Source organism: Aythya marila (assembly GCF_965140915.1).
Source record: "Aythya marila genome assembly, chromosome: 3".
Taxonomy (NCBI): domain Eukaryota; kingdom Metazoa; phylum Chordata; class Aves; order Anseriformes; family Anatidae; genus Aythya; species Aythya marila.
The window spans coordinates 520,200-536,278 of record NC_139044.1 but is presented as its reverse complement, the minus strand read 5'-3'; the positions used below and the strand labels follow the sequence as shown (position 1 = coordinate 536,278).

The window sequence follows — 16,079 nt, the reverse complement described above, 5'->3', positions numbered from 1 at the left end:
TCATCACGATGGGTAAAGCCTCCATTAATGTCATGCTCACTTTAAAGCTCCAAAGTGGTCTAATTACAAATAAAAAGATTACACTGCTTAACAGCTGATCCAAAGTGTTTGAAAGCTAAAGGCTGTGAAGTTTGGTTTGGTGCTAGCAGAAGGTGCCAGACTGACAGCACCACACAGCCCCTGTACAGAACAAGTGCAGTAATATAGCTGCCATCCTTGGTACAACTTGCTGTCTTTGTGTTGTGATGGTTTTTACTTGACAATGTGGAAGCACAAGGGTGCCACAAACGTCCCACAGCTGATATCTGGAGGGAGGCTGTGCACTCTAAGGGCTCTTGTGCTGGTTGGCACTGGAGAATCCTGCTGACATCAGTAAAAGCTGGGCTAGGCGGTAGCCTGACTTTAGCTGGAAGCTGTTTTGGGAGCTGGATGGTTTATACTTAAGCCTTTTACAGCACAAGTAATTATTACTGTTACTCATCTATCTGGATTCTGATGCTACTGCAAAATGTCTGCTGTATGGTGCATTACACCCAAATCTCCTCACTCAGATTTGCCAGTGTGAAAGAATGACACAAGCTTACAAATCTGTCTAGTGCTGAAGGTCATCTGGACTGTTACAGCCAGCTGCCAGTTACACTGAAGGAGCATAAAAACCAACCAGGGTAGTAAATCAGGGTGTTAGTGCTGCTAGGTGTCAGAAAAACTCCCTGCACAGCCCATCGCGCTGCAGCAGGGTGCAGTGCAGCCACTACTGCTCAGAGGATGCCTGTGTGACTGGTGCAGATGTGGTTGGATGCAGCGACAGTGACAGATCTGCTACCCACTGAGGCAGCCTGCAGCCTGCTCTGGGGAGTTGTCACTGGGGCCCTTCTGAAACCGCACCCCTCAAGTTAGGGGAAAAGCCTCGTTCTGGAAGGAACAGTGAACTTCTGGGGATGGTTATCACCTATGCTTTTCCTAAAACACTGTAACTTGCTTATTTTGGATGTTGTAAATGCAGGCTTCTTGTATGTCTCTGTACTTTAACTTGACTTGAGGTAAAGGGTGACTGGGTAAGCAGGAGGCATTCCTCACCCATCGGCGTGGCAAGGTAACAAAGGGCATGGTGGGGCAGTCCAGCAGTTTCCCACTTCCCAGCAAGTGCTTCCTGCATGGGCCAGGAGGAGGACGGGGATCCTAGAGCCAGGTGAGCTTTCCAGTGACAAATAGATGGGTGGGAGTTTGGGTGAAGAATGGGCAGCTGTGGAGGTCCTCAGAGTTTGTCACAAACTTGGCATTATTAGCAATGTTTATTCACTAGAAGCTTCCTTTACTAACCCTGTGAATTCTGTGCTCTGTGAGACCTGCAAAAGAGGAGTTCTGCACCCCTTTCATCAATGTTGCTTCTGAGGGTCTCTCTCCTATTAAGCCCAGGGACTCTGAAATCATTCTGTTTTTTTTTTTTTTTTTAGGTTTACTTGTCTAATGCTATGCCTTGGAGCCCGTGTAATGCAGTGGGAGGGCTCCAGATGACTTTCAGTGGGAGTGCATCAGGCCTGTTAATAAGTGAAGCTCTGACTCTCTCTTGATTAGTTCTTTATCTTCAAATCATAATATTAAAAATCTGAGGGGGAAGATGAAAGATAATCTTTTTGTGGCTGTTTTTCAGTTAGCTTTCACACTGGCAGGTTAGGCAGCAATGAAAATACAAACTGCCTTCATCTGTCCCATCTGTTCTCATCCAGCCTGTCCCTGTACCCCGCGTGAGGCACTACGCACTGCATGTTCTTAGTTTTCAAGACCAAGGAATAAACGTTCTGGAGTGTTGCTCATCTGATATTACAGGAGGCTAATGAAATATTGATCAGATGCTTCACCACATACGCAGCCAATAAAGGAGGAATTGTCAGTTGGAAGTACTTCATCCCGTCCGTATCTGGGAGGCTGCTCTCCTGAAGGTGCAGGCTCTCGGCAGCACTGAGGTATTGCTGCAGCTTTTAGAAACGCAGATAGAGGGGAGAGCACGTAATGGAAAGCAGCAGCATCTCCGAGGCAGAGAGGGGGGAGTTGTGTGCTTCCTGGGGAAACATCTGTTTTTCAGAGCTGCTTGTTGAGTTCAGTGCTGCTTACTGTAAGGAAGGGTAATCTGCACAAAGAATGTCTAAGAGCATGAAACGCCCTGGTCCCAAGCAATGTAAGGCTGCTGAAATCCCTGAGGTCAAACAGGGGGAATTCCTATACAAGAAATCAGTTGGTTCAGTTGGAATAAGCCTCATTCCTGTTCCCTTGCTTGGCCTTGCTCAGTTGTGGTTAAATGAGGAGAGCGAAAGATAATCATCTGATAATCTTGCTGTTGACAGGCAGGGGAACGGGTGGGAGCCCTGGCTTGTCCTTTTACTAAAGTCAGCTGCAGGGATGGGTCCAGCACTTGGGAAGAGAAATAAATGTTCCACAGCCTAGAAAAGGTCAGCAAGGTGGCTGTTCCACCACCAAGTGCTGGCTGGAGAGGACCAGGAATCATCAGTCTGTTTGCTCATTGTGCCCATGCTCCTGAGTCAGATGTCCAAATTGCCCACCATGAGAGAGAGAAAAACTTTTCTCAGTAATTAATTGCATCCATTAGGAAAGACATCCCAGGTGTAGCATGTGATTTCTGGTTCAGCCCCACCCCCCCCCCAAATTACTATACTAGAGCCTTTGGTTTGATATGGGAGACCTGGCACAAGGGAAGCTAATGCTTCGTGCTGCTGCCCTGTATCTACCACTGTCACCATAGCTGATCCCAGTTATTCTGGGATCTTCGCTCCTGTAGTTCTTGGATTTTGTGCCATGCCACAAACAAGTCAAATTTAAAACTATTTATGTGTAAAGCAGAAATCTTTTCCACAGCAGGTAGAAGGAGACTGCTAATGAAGCCAGCGTGCTCAATTACTGTCGTATGTCACTGAAGTTTTCCTGTTCATATGAACAGATACTTTTTCCATCAGATCTTAACCCCTATAGTAGTATTAAAAAACAGAACTCCAGGCTTAGTATGTTCTTCTTAAGCTACAGGTAGCTGCTGCATTCTGGTTCTTGTCACCCTGCTGTTTAGCCCTCTGACTACATTTTAGGTTAGTATGTTGATTTATCCAGACATCAGATAAATAGATAGAGTTTATTTAGGATTGAATATTCAGTTGTAAATAGAATGTGCTACTTATTTTTCAAAGCCCATCACACATGGGCCTTGTTACAGATTTATCCCTAACACCTGAATAAGCACTAAACTGCAGTTAGCCAAGCTACTGTTTCATTGCTACGAATAAGACTCGGTTACTCATTTAACACTAACTTTCTAAAGTCACTTAGCTACATTCAAAGTGTTTCAAGGTCTGTTGCTCATTCCCCATTTTTCCATCAGTCTCTTCCTATCACCTCTAATAAATTACTATTTAGGCTCCTACACGTAAGATGCCTTCATCTCTGCCATACTGATCTCAGGTATGCAGTTTCCCTATAGGATATGCTCCATTTTGCCTCTGTCACGTCTCTAACACAGTAATTTGGTATTGTATTAGGAAAAGCCGCATTAAATTTTCTAGGCAATACCTAAAATAGCATAAGTGGCCCTGTTCTTTTTCCAAAAGAGAAATACAGTTACTAGACAACTGTGTGAATTTTAGTTGAGGCCCTACATGTTCTTCTGTACGAACAAGTGACAGTTCTGAGCAGGGAGACCCTCCAAAGTTTGTGTCAGTCAGTGTCATAATGTGATTTCTGGGGGCATTACGTGGAGCCATGGCTTTCGCAGTTAAAAACATTTCCTAGCCTGAGTCACTAAATGATACCAATGCTGGCTATTTCAGCTTGACTTTACTCAGTGCATAAGACAGAAAAAAATCCATCACAGCAGTTGGAAATAAAGCACAAACAAGCACCAGTGCTTTTTCCTTTAGCCTTGCTACCATGTAACGTGCCTTGGGTGCAGGAGACACTAAAGCATCAACTATAGCATCTACAACTTCATTGCCATTAGGGCTTCCTTCGCTGACAATGCTGTTGAAAAAGTTTGCTCGCTCTTGAACGTACTCCTTGTTGTAAGCTGCCTTTTCCTCTGCGCTGAGTTCATTCCAAATCTCTTCGGCACTGACTGGTGGCTGAATTTGGGTAGAGCGTGCATAGTTTCCTGGCTGAATAATAGAGACCTACAAGCAAAATGGAAAACTTACCAAAATGCAATTGGTCATTCTGAATTCAACTCAATACCATAAACAGTAAAACAGATCAAAAGCTTTCTGCAAACAGATCTCTTCCAGAAAATGCTGCTTTGTGGAAATTTTAACCTTGAAAACTTCACTGAAATCAAATAAATTCCCGTGAAGCTTTTACAGTTGCAGAGGTGCTTTATTCTGGCTTCCTCATTTCACTCTGGTATTCATGTTCTTGTTTTGACTACTCGGCACACCTTCACAGAATGCCCGAGTGCATCGCTGATTTGTATGGCACGCTTAGCAGTGTAAATGTTGTGACAATACTGAGGCAAAGCATTTCAGTGTGACTTTGATGTTTCCGAGGTGGAATACTTTGAATTTTTCACTCGGTGGCAAATCTTGGAATTGGCAAATTTTTGCCCCGGTTTGGAACAAAAGGGGATGTCAAAGAAACTTAGCAACTTCTGGGGAAAGAAGAGCTGTTTTCCCCAAGTGGGTGTAATTAAAAGGAAATAGGTATAGTTAATACAACGGGTACAAAGAGGGCCAAAGGCCCCACTCCAGTGAAGTCATTAGCAAATTTCCACAGATTTCTGTGCATGTAGACTTAAATCCAAAGTGCACAAAGCCTTTGCTGCTCAGCCTGTTTCCTTTGCACGTATTATTCTGCTGTTCTGCTGACTTCCAGGGAATTTCAGAGCAGGCTTGGCACTCACAGCGTGCACACTTTTCCTGGAATACCTCAGCTAGCTGCTGGCTTGTTAAAACTGCTTGCGGATGTGCAAACAAAGCAAAGAATCTCCGTGGCATTTAACTGACCCGATTCCTAGAGACTATAACACAGTGGGAAGAAGAACGGTGCTGAGCCATGTAAGAGACTTGGGGATCTGACAGACATTCTTTGGAAATCTGTGTTAATTTCAAACCTTGATGCCCCCACTCTGCCTTCCAGCCCACCTACCAGAGGCTGGGGCACCATCGCCGATACGTGCTGGGGCCACATGCAGACAGCAGGAGGGGTGCAGCACACAGTGGGGAACGCCTGAGAGTGCCTCAGGCAGGCTGGCCATGGGGCATCTTGCAGAGCCCTCACTTTAGGTGCTCTTTTCAGCAGTGTTCTGTATTTACCAAGCTAATCCCAATAGAAAACTTCCCACAGTCACTTTAAAGAAAGGCTTTGAACACTTTTTGGAGTTGTCTAGAAGAGATTACACTTTTTTTTTTTCCCCCCCGATTTTCTGTAGGGTTTTGCTAGTGGAAAACACGCTTTGTTTCCTGTAGGCAGCCAGCTTGCCTGGCCAGAGTTCAGTGGGACAGAGCCATGGCTCCATCTGTCCCTTGCCACCCCTGGGCCACCACCTCCTGGCAGGAAGATGGGAGCAGCAGGGCAGGAGAAGGGAGCAAAGTGAAGAGGAAGCGTGTGTTCTGCAGGCTCTCTGCAGGGTAGGTCCCGCAGCAAAGGCCAGCCAGTGTCTTGCACACTGTGAGAAACAGAAAAATAACTTTCATAGATATTCTGGAAATGTTTGTCAGTCTGAGCTACCATATTGTGTGCTGGGGTTATTCTGGGGGTGGGAACGGTAAAAATCCTAAAACACCACAGTAGTTAACCTGTTAAGCTAAGCTCTTCCATCCATTTGAGATTATCCTCAGCTAATCGATTCAAATCCTCATCATGCTGTGTGGTATTAGGATGTGTGAAATCATTTGCGTTTTATATCATGTTATATTTATCCAAGAGGGGCACTTAATAGAGGCATAGCAGCAATTCCTTCCAACACAAAACTTACGAACACTGCTCTAAGTCTGTGCATGTAAAAAGTACACCAACGTAAACCCTCCAGGGAGGGCTTTCAGTGTTTCAGAAGTGTTTCAGCAGTGGAGTGATTCCAAGGAAAAAGCCTGGTGAAGCTACTTAGTGATCTAAGCTTCAGGTTTGACTATCAGCGTTTCTTAGGTAGAGCACTAAGAGCACTCTTACAGCCTCTTAGGTGAAGAGAATAAAAAATTACTGTGCATGAATACTGCCTCTTGCAGCGTAGCTGTTCCCAGAAAAAAAAAAAAAAAAAAGAAAAGAAAAGAAAAAAAAAAAAAAAAGAGCTTTTAAGCACTGATGTGAGAAAAAAGAGAGAGAAAAAAAAAAACTTAAGGTAGGTGACAAGCCTTCCTTCTTGCTGAACAGTGCTCACACCTGGGCTCTTTGCTTCTGCAGCTACTCTGGAAAAGTTTCAGTTGTTTCATATTATTACAGGCTCTTCACAGAGCATGGCATGGCTCAGGCAGGCCTGTTTCAGAAAGTTTTTCCACTATAGAGGATGTGGAGAAAAGGCAGAAGTTGCAAAGTTGTCACAGAGATGGTCTTCCCTCCACCTAAATTTCCACCCCCCCTCCATTGTTCAGTATTGGTAGAAGCTACTTGCTTCCTTCCCACAAAACGATGCATTTCAGCTCTGGAGGAAGATTCAGGAGTGAAACTTGTCTCTTTCTCATACAAAAACCAAGATTTGAAATAGCAGGAGGTGTCACCGAACAGCTGCTTACTGCATCACTCACCTGAACACCAAACTTCTTCATTTCCAGTCTTAAGGCATCACAAAATTTTTCAATAGCTGCCTTGGTCATAGAATAAATGCCATTTCCCAAAGCAAAATAGGCAATAATGCTGGACATGAAGACCATACGTCCTGGAAAGAAAACAGTGCAAATAAGTTTTCACTCTCAGTCTTTCAAACAGAATTGATGTACTGCAGTCTTCTGAACTGCTAGCAATGTGGTATTCAGCATGTTGCTATTTTACTGTGCAAGATGCCAAAGCTGGGCTATGTAAATGTGCAGTCCCAGCAAAACAGTTCACTCAGCTCTGTAAAGCAGAGAAATTCATGCAAAAAACCTTCCTTCCATCTAGTGACAGATGCTGGACTAGACAAAGCATAACACATTCCCAACGTGCTGCTTATTCCTTCTGAGCCAATTGACTCAGATGACAGAAGATGAAAGAGATGGAAGCAAAGCATTCCTTTAAAATCTTTACACTGAAAAATAGTAATAAAAGACTAGTAATAGGAGAAGAACTGCAGAGGAGAGAAGCAGATGATTTTCCTTTTGGTGGCTACATGCCTGTGAACACCATTTTTTCTGTGCTAATGATGTCTCTGCGCTGAGTCCTGGCTTACAGCTGGGCATATAAAGTCCAGATCAGATTGCGCAGCGATAAGCTTCACCAGAGAAAGGTGACTTGACAAAGTGTGTGCAGCCTTACCCTGCCATGCTGTGACTTCCCTTTGTATCTCGTGCCAAGCGCCTGCATGCATTAAGCAGCAGAGATTTTTGATTTGAGGCATTGGGCTACGGTCTGTTCGCATTGTTTACTTGTCATTTTCCATCAGTCATACCACAGAGTAAGAGATGTGTGAATGTGGTATATATATTTATATCTAATACGTACAAATACTGGAGGTGAGAGAGAGCATCCTGGTAGCTGACCACTGCGAAAACGCAGCGCCATTCCTACCGCTGCCACAGATGCAGAAAATATCTGGGTTCCAGACCTAACCAAATGGTGTGGGGCTACCAAAAGGGTGTGGTGGGAGTGCAGTGAAATCTGTCATTCTGAATTAGGTTCCCTGCCTTCCTACGCAGCATCTGGGCTACGTCTTGTATGCGACGGTGGGAGAGGGACGACCAGCTCGCTGATCGAGGTGCTGCATCAGCTGGCCTCGCCATCTGGGAAGGCTATGGGGGATGGTGCTCCTCTCCGAGTTAGATGCGTGGTCCTAGGCTGGAGGGAAATACCCCTGTACGAGTACCAATAACCCTGAAGCTTTTCTTGAACAGTCGCCCATCCTGAAATGGCAGCCAGCCACTTCCACAGGGACACGGCCGCTGGGTAAGAGGCAGTAGGATGACTGCTGCCTCCTTTTCCCACTCGCTAAGCAACGTGGGGCGTGTACCCAGGAGGTGGGATGCATCATTTAACTTCTCTCTTTACCTCAGGTAACTGAAACCTGGCTTTCCCAGGAGAATGCTAGGAGTTATCAAAGAGTTTTCGGGCATCGCGGAGTTCTAGCATTTAGTAGGACATCACAGAAAGAAAGTGATATCTTCTCACGTAATAGCCACATAATACGTCTGCTGTTTCCCATTGGGGACATTCTTTTACAAAAACACATCCAGCTTGCAGTATTTAAAGGCTTCTTTTTTCTTGCATCAAAATATCAGCCAAAGGCAACCAAGCAGGAAGAAGCAAGGTAGTGAAAACGAGGATCCTTTCATCTTACCAGCGTCGTGTGTGTCAGTGACCTCTGGGGACTCCAGACGAGAGCTAGCCCCTACCAGGCTCGATGCCGTGCACGCACAGTGGAACAAATCCTTGCCTTAAAGAGCTTACAACTTAAACAGACAAGCTAAGCAAAAGGGGGAGAAAGGAAAAGGGTATCTTCGTTTCCCAGATACAGGGGGGGACAAGTAAGGAACAAACTGCAAAGCAACTGAGGCATGCTGCGGTGCTGCAGAGAGCTATTTGAACCATTTCTGATCAGAAGAAAGGGCAAAGCACATGCGTACAGAGCTTCATGCAAACACATTTATCCCATTTGCTACCCATGTGTCTCTGTATGGCACTGGTTCACATACTTGGAGTTTCCTGCCTTAGGCCATAGGATCTTGCTAGGCCTGGAACTGGCAGCAGGATGGCTCTAGTTTACCTCTGTAGGATCATCCTTCGTCTTCTAATTGCCACACAGTAAAACAGTGAGGCCTAAATAAAAAAGTTAAACAGGAGTTTAATGGATCTTTTTTTTTTTCCTGATTGGCAGTGCTTACAGAGCCTTGCCTGAGCTTCACAACCTGCTGTAAGCATTTATTTTTCTCTCTGTTTTGAGTCAAATACTGAGACAACTCCTTGTTGGCAAATAGTGGGGGCTTTATATATCGCAAAGCCAGAATCTTTAAGGGTTATTTTCTCCTTATGACTTTACCCTCTTTTCAGGATCAAGTTGCTCTTTCAGGCCACGCAGAAGGAAGCTGTCATTTCAGTTCAACGAGAGACAATTAAGGCTTCTTTTATAGGTGCTACATTACCCTGATTATAGTAAGCTAATTATTCTACAACTCTAAATAACAGTGGATTAGCATTACCCTTGTATTTCCTTAGAAGGGGAAGAAATGCCAGGGTTGTCCTGATGCTCCCAAGAAGATTCACATCTGTAAATTTTTCGTATTTTTCCATAGACAGCCATCCTGTCTCGCCAAATGTTGATATTCCTGCATTGTTCACAAGCCCCCAAAAACCTAAAGAAGAGAAATGTCTTAGCAAGCATCTTTTACAGAAAAACAACCACCTCTAGGTGACCAACCAACATGAGTGATCTGAAGCCTTGAAAGCAATTTTTCAGTTGCATTATTTTTGTCTTTTCTACTGATAAGCACAGGCACGTTATGTTTAATGAAGGAATGTAATTGTGGCCATTAGCTGGACAATATAAGTCTCAGTGCTATTTAATAATCACTCACTTTATAGTCTTCTTAAGTTATTTATGAATAACATGATCTGGGAGACTACTTATTACTGCCAATGTGGTGTATCATGCTATTTTAATTACTTGAATCCCACTGTGTGCTACGAGCAGCTTTGTGAAAATTACGTTAAGCAGTCTAAAGGCTAAGGGGTAATATTTTCAAAGTGCCTGACTAATTTAGGAGCCTACATCTTGGCTCCTTTTCCAGGAGGTTGAGCATCAATTCTTTCTGAAATCAGCCACAGTCGGGTACATGTGCACAGCACCGGGTAACGTAACCAAGGTCGGCAGCTCTAGCATTTTCTGGATTTTGTGCCTTGGCTAGCTCTATTCCCCAGGCAACAACAGGGCTTGGCACGAGGAGCCCAGCCCCTGAAACGCAGGAAGATTTCAGCATTCTCAAGCAGATCTTTACAGGCAGAGGAGCTTGTTCTGACCCAACCCTGCTCCGAGCCCTTTAGCCCAAAGCCACAGACGGTTTCATGTGAGCACTGCACAGAGCCCTGGCTGTTGGATGTGCTTGGTGTCGGAGCGTGGCAGTGCTGGCAGTTTGGAGCTGACGCTGCCTAAACGCTGATGAAGCCGTGCTGACTTTCCTGGCCCACAGAGCCCATAGCTGCAGGTGCGTGGTAAAGCAGTGACACGGTGCTTCTGGAGACACTGCTGTTTCTGTTCTCAAATCCTGACTACGGGGATTTCTAGGTGAGCAGCAGGGTAATTAAGAAATACATGGAGTGGCCTGAGAAATAGCTAGGTTTACTATTTTAAGAGGTGTTGTGCATGTCTGTTTGAGGCAAATGACTGTTTTCTGATGCCTTCCACAGGACCACCAGGTCTAGATTTCTGGTGAGGCAGTGGGTAATGGTGCCTCTCTTCCTTCCTCTGGCCAGAGACTCTGTGTGTGATGTCTCCTGTACCCATGGGGGCAAAGATGCTTGCAGGAGGCCTTTGGTCACCCTGGAGAAGGTGCTGCAGAACCCCTTGGGCTGACCTCTTTTCTTTCTGAGCTTCTCTGACAAAGCTCCTGTGATGGCTTCACTGTATCATGGTCCTTCCAGAGCCCTGCCAAGAAATGCTAATACAGGAATTCATTCACAGCAATAGTTAAAGCTGAAATGGACAATTTTCTAGAATTAGTTTGTAAAACGGAGCTCTGTAAGATCTCCTAACATATATATACTGCTTGTGTATACTACTACAAGAGACCCCTCTTTCCCCTGCCATTGCCCTGTTCTAGGCCTTCCAATCATTCTTTGGCTTTATTTCCCCATCTTAAAATGGAAGCAGCACCCTGGAACTGATCCCCTTGTAAAATGCTGCAAGATCAATGGATTAGCATCCTCTGAAAGAGCCAATTATCAGTAGCTGTACTCGCGATCTGATCTGCAGATGGACTGAGTAGCTGCATACCCCATCTGTTTCCACTTAAGGGTGCAGGTATCTGCACTCAGGTTTATTTTTAAATAAGCTAGCTCTAACACAACACAATCTAAGGCCTGACAGCATGGCCAAAGCTGTTCCTTGATCTTCTGAACTTTACCTTTTCTAATTAAAAAAAGTCATCTTGCTTTTGCTACTGCATCCTGCACAGCGCAGCGAGAACACTTGCTCCATGTACCCCAGGATTCATTAGGACTTCAGAAATATGGCCATTGGACTTGAAGAGATTGATTTTCTTCCTCTTTCTCTGAACTATGAAATGCAGAATTTGGTTTGCAAGGCAAAAGTTTTCTCTTCAGCCACTTGCCAGCTTTCTCTCGTGCAATTCAAGGACTGGAGGTTGTTAGTGCTGAGGCCAGCCCATGTGTACAAACAGGTAGGGGTCACAGAAAAAAGGCTCCTTCTTTCTTTGCAGTGGCCAGATCAAAAGTCAAGAGAAGACAAAGTGGCTTGAGTTAAACTGAAAGAGACTTTTTTGAGGAAAAGATTAAGTGAAACATAAAAAGAGCCTTTGGTTGGGGTCAGCTCAAAGCACTTTATTTGCCCTCAAGTGAAACATACTGTTCCTCAGCCGAACGTTTTAGCATCTCCAAATGGGAAATTTTCTGAAGTTTTCTACAAATTTTTCTGACACTACCGTGTATGAATCAATTTGCCAAATTCTACCCAAATAATGAGCAGTTCATTACTGCCACATACTTTTTTGTTTTTTTCAGAAAATCTACTATTACATGAAAAACAACCTGTCCAGCTATGTAGTAAGGTTACTTAAATCAGCTTTGGTCCTCCTTTCTTGAAACGCTTGAGGTAAAAAATAATGCTATAAACCTGCCTTCAAAATATTTTGTATATTTGCTTAGACAAGTGCAGCTTGGGGAACCTGAGCAATACAGTCCTTAGAGAGAAATTACCAAAAAGCCTGGCTCCCTGTTCCCCGGGTGCCTGATTCTGTACAGAGATTCCCAAGCACCAGGTATCACACACACATAATGCTTTGCTGAATCCTGCAGGGGAAGGGATCCCTGGTGGCAGTTGTCAGGCGTGATTTCCAGCCTAGGGTCTGGTCAGATGCAGGAGGATTTCCTGTGTTCATGTTAACAAGAGGGAGAAATCCAGAGGCAATCTGCAATATGGAAATGTAATGGCCATAAGAAAGCTCAAGGAAGATCTGAGGATCTGTGCATCTAGTGAAAGCCTTCTGCTCTGGATGTCCTGACATCCAGATGTCCTTGGCAGAGCCTGATGGAGTCTTTCATACCCAGAACCAGTCAATTCACTGCCTTCTAGAAGGACACGGCACAAGTGAGACTGAACAGCCCAAGGAAAGAGACATCGCATTTTCTCAGAGTGCCCATGCACAGACACGGTAGGAAAAAGCAGCCGGTGTTTGATCTGGAAGGCAAAATTTGCTCATACTGCCAAAACAGAACTCAGTCCAAGTAAGGTTAGGAAGAGGGGTGTCAGACTACAGCAGGCAGGGAATAAATAAACTGGAAAGCAGAACTGGACGTCAAAGAGATTTTCGCTGATCTCTGCGTTGGGAAAATGGATTCTGAGGACAAAGATTAAGAGAGATAGCAGGGGATCTAAAGAATCACTTTAGGAAACCTAACTTAAGATTAGTGAGGCTTTCAGGAGAACACTCGCTCTTGCATAACCTCCCAGATAATTTCCACGTCAGCGCATGTTGGCCAAAAAGCACATATCCAAAGTCTGTGTCTAGGCCCAAGAGGTGCCTGATGTTTTTCCAGAAACTCTTCAAGTTTTCTTCCTGTTCAAGTCAATCAAGCTGTGTGCTTGCAAGACACAGTTCTGTGTGCGTTCACATTTCTGTGCAGGTGCCTGCACACAGGTAATACCTGAAGTCAGCCACATTTTCTAAACTCGAATGTCTGTTTTTGATTTCACTGCTCTTTGGAGTTTCTCATCTAAACTGAGGCCACACCAAAATGGCATAAAGAGAAGAGGGAACAGCCCCTAAAGAGATCCCAGTGGCTCTGGTGGCTGAAGCCTCTTTCTCAGTTTCTGCAGGGAGCCGCTGAGCAGAATTATCCTGAGCTGAGGGAGGGGTCGGAGAGGCAGAGCCGGAGCTGGTCAGCAGGACTTAGAGGCTGGCCCGGACATACAGACCCCGTCCAGTAACTTTTGTAATGGCAGATGCTTCCATAGCTTTTTAAGTAAGCTAACCCCTGATTTACTATCAGAGTAAATCACGCTGATTTATCTTTGACACAACCCACTGAGTTTCTGCTTTGGTTTGAATGCTTTGCACAAAAACGAAGAGCAGATTTGTAGCTGACAAATGCCTTCTTAAAGCAGTCTGCTGGGCTCATCACCTGCACTTTTTCTCCCTTTTACAAGCATCTGACAGGTGCTCAATTTTTGGTGTGGTTGGTCTCATACTGTAGGCCCTGGCTGCTCTATGGTCCACTAGGGAAAATGCCCTCAGGTTTCAATTATCGTTGGTTCAGAATTCTCTTTCCAGTGTGTGTGTGTGGGGGGAATTAAAAATTTAAAAGAATCTTTGACCCAAATGTAAACAAATTACAATGACTGTCTTTACCAAATCAAATAGAGAGTTAACCTTTAGTTGAATCATTAAATTGAAACTGTTCTCGTAAAGTTAAAATACCAAAGAAAACACATCTATTTTCAGAGATGCCAGGAGGGAACATCCCTACTGATTTTTTTTTGTATAAAGACCATAGAGTATCCTTACAGTTTCATTACATTTGAGATAAAAATATTTATGCCCGTGTACTTTATAAATTATGAAGACAACTTGTGGCATTCACTCCATTAATACCAGGTATTAAAATAACTCCTTTGCGCCTTCTTATTTAATAAACCTAGGAAGAAGACTACTTGATAATAGGGAGTTTCCCCAAATGGCATATGTTCTATCGGGATCTATAAAATTATGTTCTCCTTTCTGTCTTTGCAGCATTCCCTCACGATGTTGTGGCAGAAAAGCTGACCTCTGGAACAAGGTTTCCTAAGGACTGTGCACTGCGCTGAGGGCATAAGGGCCTGGCCAAAAGCCCGGTGTGTGCACAGCATCCGCACAGCATCCGCACTGCTGCACAGCTCATGTCCTCTCCGGCCCCTCCACCGAGCCCTGATGTCTCTGGAGAGATTTGCCTTGCTCTGGAGGCATGCCCACATGCCTAGAAGCAGCAAGGACAGCCAGCAAGGTGCCCTGAACTTCGGACTCCAGAGTCTACACGCTAGCATGAGCGTGGCCATTGCGTAAGGCACCAGAGCCACAGGATAAATTATTTGTAACCCAGAGCTTGAGGCGATGCAGACCCTGTGCCCCCTCTGGCTCTAAAGGCTTTGTGAGTCATCTGTACTGGCCCTACACCTTGGAAGGAGCCTGAGGAAGGCTCTGCCTCTTAATCAGATAAGGTCAAGATCAACCATAAATACACATCCTTAATGAGCAGCATGGAGGCTTCTTCTTACCTCACCTCTGATTTCAACCCATTCCCAAGGTACTGCGTCGCGTGTTCTCATTTAGGATTTAGGTTGCCTACACTTACTGTGCAAGCTGAAATCTGTCCGTTCTCCTTGGTGTATGCTCCTCATAGGGTGCCAAATTGCCCGCTTTCCTTCCAAGCAACCCTTCCTTGGAGCAGCTTAACAAACCTCAAGTTGTACCGGGAGGCAAGTGGCGCGGCAGCTGCCCTCTCCATGGACTCATCCACTCCCTCACAAACCATGCCTAGGAAGGTGCCACCATCCCCACCACCCCCCGTGCAGGCACACTTCTGGTTCTTTGCGGCGTTCCCTGGCGTTTCCCCCTGGTGCCAAGCCCAGGACGCGCCCCGCGGCTCTCCAAACCCTCTCCCTTCCCCGCCGCGCCGCGCTCAGCCCGGCTGCGCGCACATCCCCAGCTCCCCGCTCCCCTCTGCCAGCCTCCCGCAGCCCCGGCTCGGCTCGGGGGACCTCCTGCCGCTCACCTGTGTCGGGCAGGTGGCTCAGCACCAGCTCCTTGGCCGCCTGCACGTCGCGGCCGCAGGTGACATCCAGCCGCAGCACCCGCAGCCGCCCGGCCCCGGCGGCCGCCTCCCGCTGCAGCCGCCGCGCCCCGGCGCCGCCCGGGCAGAGGCAGCCGGCGAACACGGTGAAGCCGAGGCGATGAAGGCGCAGCGCCAGCAGGTGCCCGAAGCCGCTGTCGCAGCCGGTGATGAGCACGGCCCGGCCGGCAGGCTCCAGCCGGTGCGCCCCTCGTCGTCCCAGCAGCAGCAGCAGCAGGAGGAAGAGGAGGAGGAGGAGGGCTGTGACCCACATGCTGCCCCACCGCACCGTGTGGGTCCCAGGCGGCGGCCGGCAGAGGGTGCCCCCGCTTCAAGCACCGCCCTCGGTCCAGGCGGGGTCTCCGGGGAGTTCCCCCGCCGAGCTGCCCGCCCGCTGCCCAGGGGTGGTGGCTTCAGGTGGCTCCTGGCCGCATCGCTGGGGCCAGAAGGGAGCTGGAGTTGCGCCGGAGCTCCCATGGGCAGTGCGAGGTGTCCTCCAAGTGTGTGTTGGCACTGCGGGAGATTTTGGCCCTAGGGCATGAAATGAAAGCATCTCAAGTGTTTCAGGATCCATGCGATCGGGATTTGTAATCCAGCTTCTTTCCTATGCTTTAGTTGGCCCGTTAAGTGAGTGGGGTTTGCTGTGGTGCAGGTTTGTGTCTGCTGTGCTGTGTCAAAAGGTGCCTATAGGCACTGCTCGGCAGGGGCTCCCTTTTTGTTTCTGACAGTCCTGCTTTGCTGAGCAAAGATCCCCGAGTGCCAAGACTACAGGAGACATTTGGCTAGGCAGCGTGTTCTCTGCTCTTTCTTTCATCTGAGGAACTCTCCAAGCAGCTATCTGAAGGGAAGGTATGTCACATCTGCCTCCTCTGAGTAAAATGAAGTGCTTGAAAGAACCAGGTGCCTTTATCATTGACTGTGAGTTAAAG

At 46.4% G+C, this 16,079-nt stretch overlaps 1 protein-coding gene across 1 annotated transcript; it reads right to left on the bottom strand.

Annotated features, from left to right (window-relative positions):
* Positions 1-3,201: 3,201 nt before the first annotated feature.
* On the bottom strand, positions 3,202-15,494 carry LOC309877207 (D-beta-hydroxybutyrate dehydrogenase, mitochondrial-like). The gene is made up of 4 exons (XM_082758428.1): positions 15,094-15,494; positions 9,312-9,464; positions 6,729-6,859; positions 3,202-4,169 (listed from the first exon to the last, which is right to left on the bottom strand). The coding sequence occupies exons 1-4, from the start codon at positions 15,422-15,424 to the stop codon at positions 3,822-3,824; spliced, it is 963 nt and encodes a 320-aa protein (XP_082614554.1). The 5' UTR covers positions 15,425-15,494; the 3' UTR covers positions 3,202-3,821.
* Positions 15,495-16,079: the final 585 nt, after the last annotated feature.